This window comes from Penaeus monodon, chromosome 20 (assembly GCF_015228065.2).
Source record: "Penaeus monodon isolate SGIC_2016 chromosome 20, NSTDA_Pmon_1, whole genome shotgun sequence".
Lineage (NCBI taxonomy): Eukaryota > Metazoa > Arthropoda > Malacostraca > Decapoda > Penaeidae > Penaeus > Penaeus monodon.
Genome location: NC_051405.1, coordinates 35,993,904 through 35,994,197, shown reverse-complemented (window position 1 = coordinate 35,994,197; position 294 = coordinate 35,993,904). Strand labels below are relative to the sequence as shown.

Sequence of the window (294 nt, the reverse complement as noted above, 5' to 3'; positions counted from 1 at the left end):
GAAAAAAAACGAAAAAGAGAGAGATAAGAAAAAAAACTACGATAAGAAAACCCCCAAGTATTTCTACATTACGCATTATAACGCCCTCCCTCTTCATTTATTTCTCTCCAACAGCCATCCCATTTACGATCGACGTGCCCTACAAGTTCAACCTGCCCAACGTTACATCCAACATCCTAGGTCGCGGCAAAACCAACGGCAAGAACACGCATTATTTCAGCGAGCGTCTTGATGTGTACGGCGTCGTGGAAGGAATATTTGAGAAGTAAGTGATGGTCTTATGATTATTGCCTT

The 294-nt window shown here is 42.2% G+C and overlaps 1 protein-coding gene across 1 annotated transcript in view; it reads left to right on the top strand.

Moving 5' to 3' along the window:
- The window catches only part of LOC119585784, a 13,185-nt gene that overhangs the window by 3,447 nt on the left and 9,444 nt on the right, over positions 1 to 294 (top strand). The window contains exon 3 of the mRNA XM_037934499.1: positions 115 to 265. Coding sequence (XP_037790427.1) covers positions 115 to 265 — 151 coding nt within the window. The remainder of the gene's footprint in view (positions 1 to 114; positions 266 to 294) is intronic.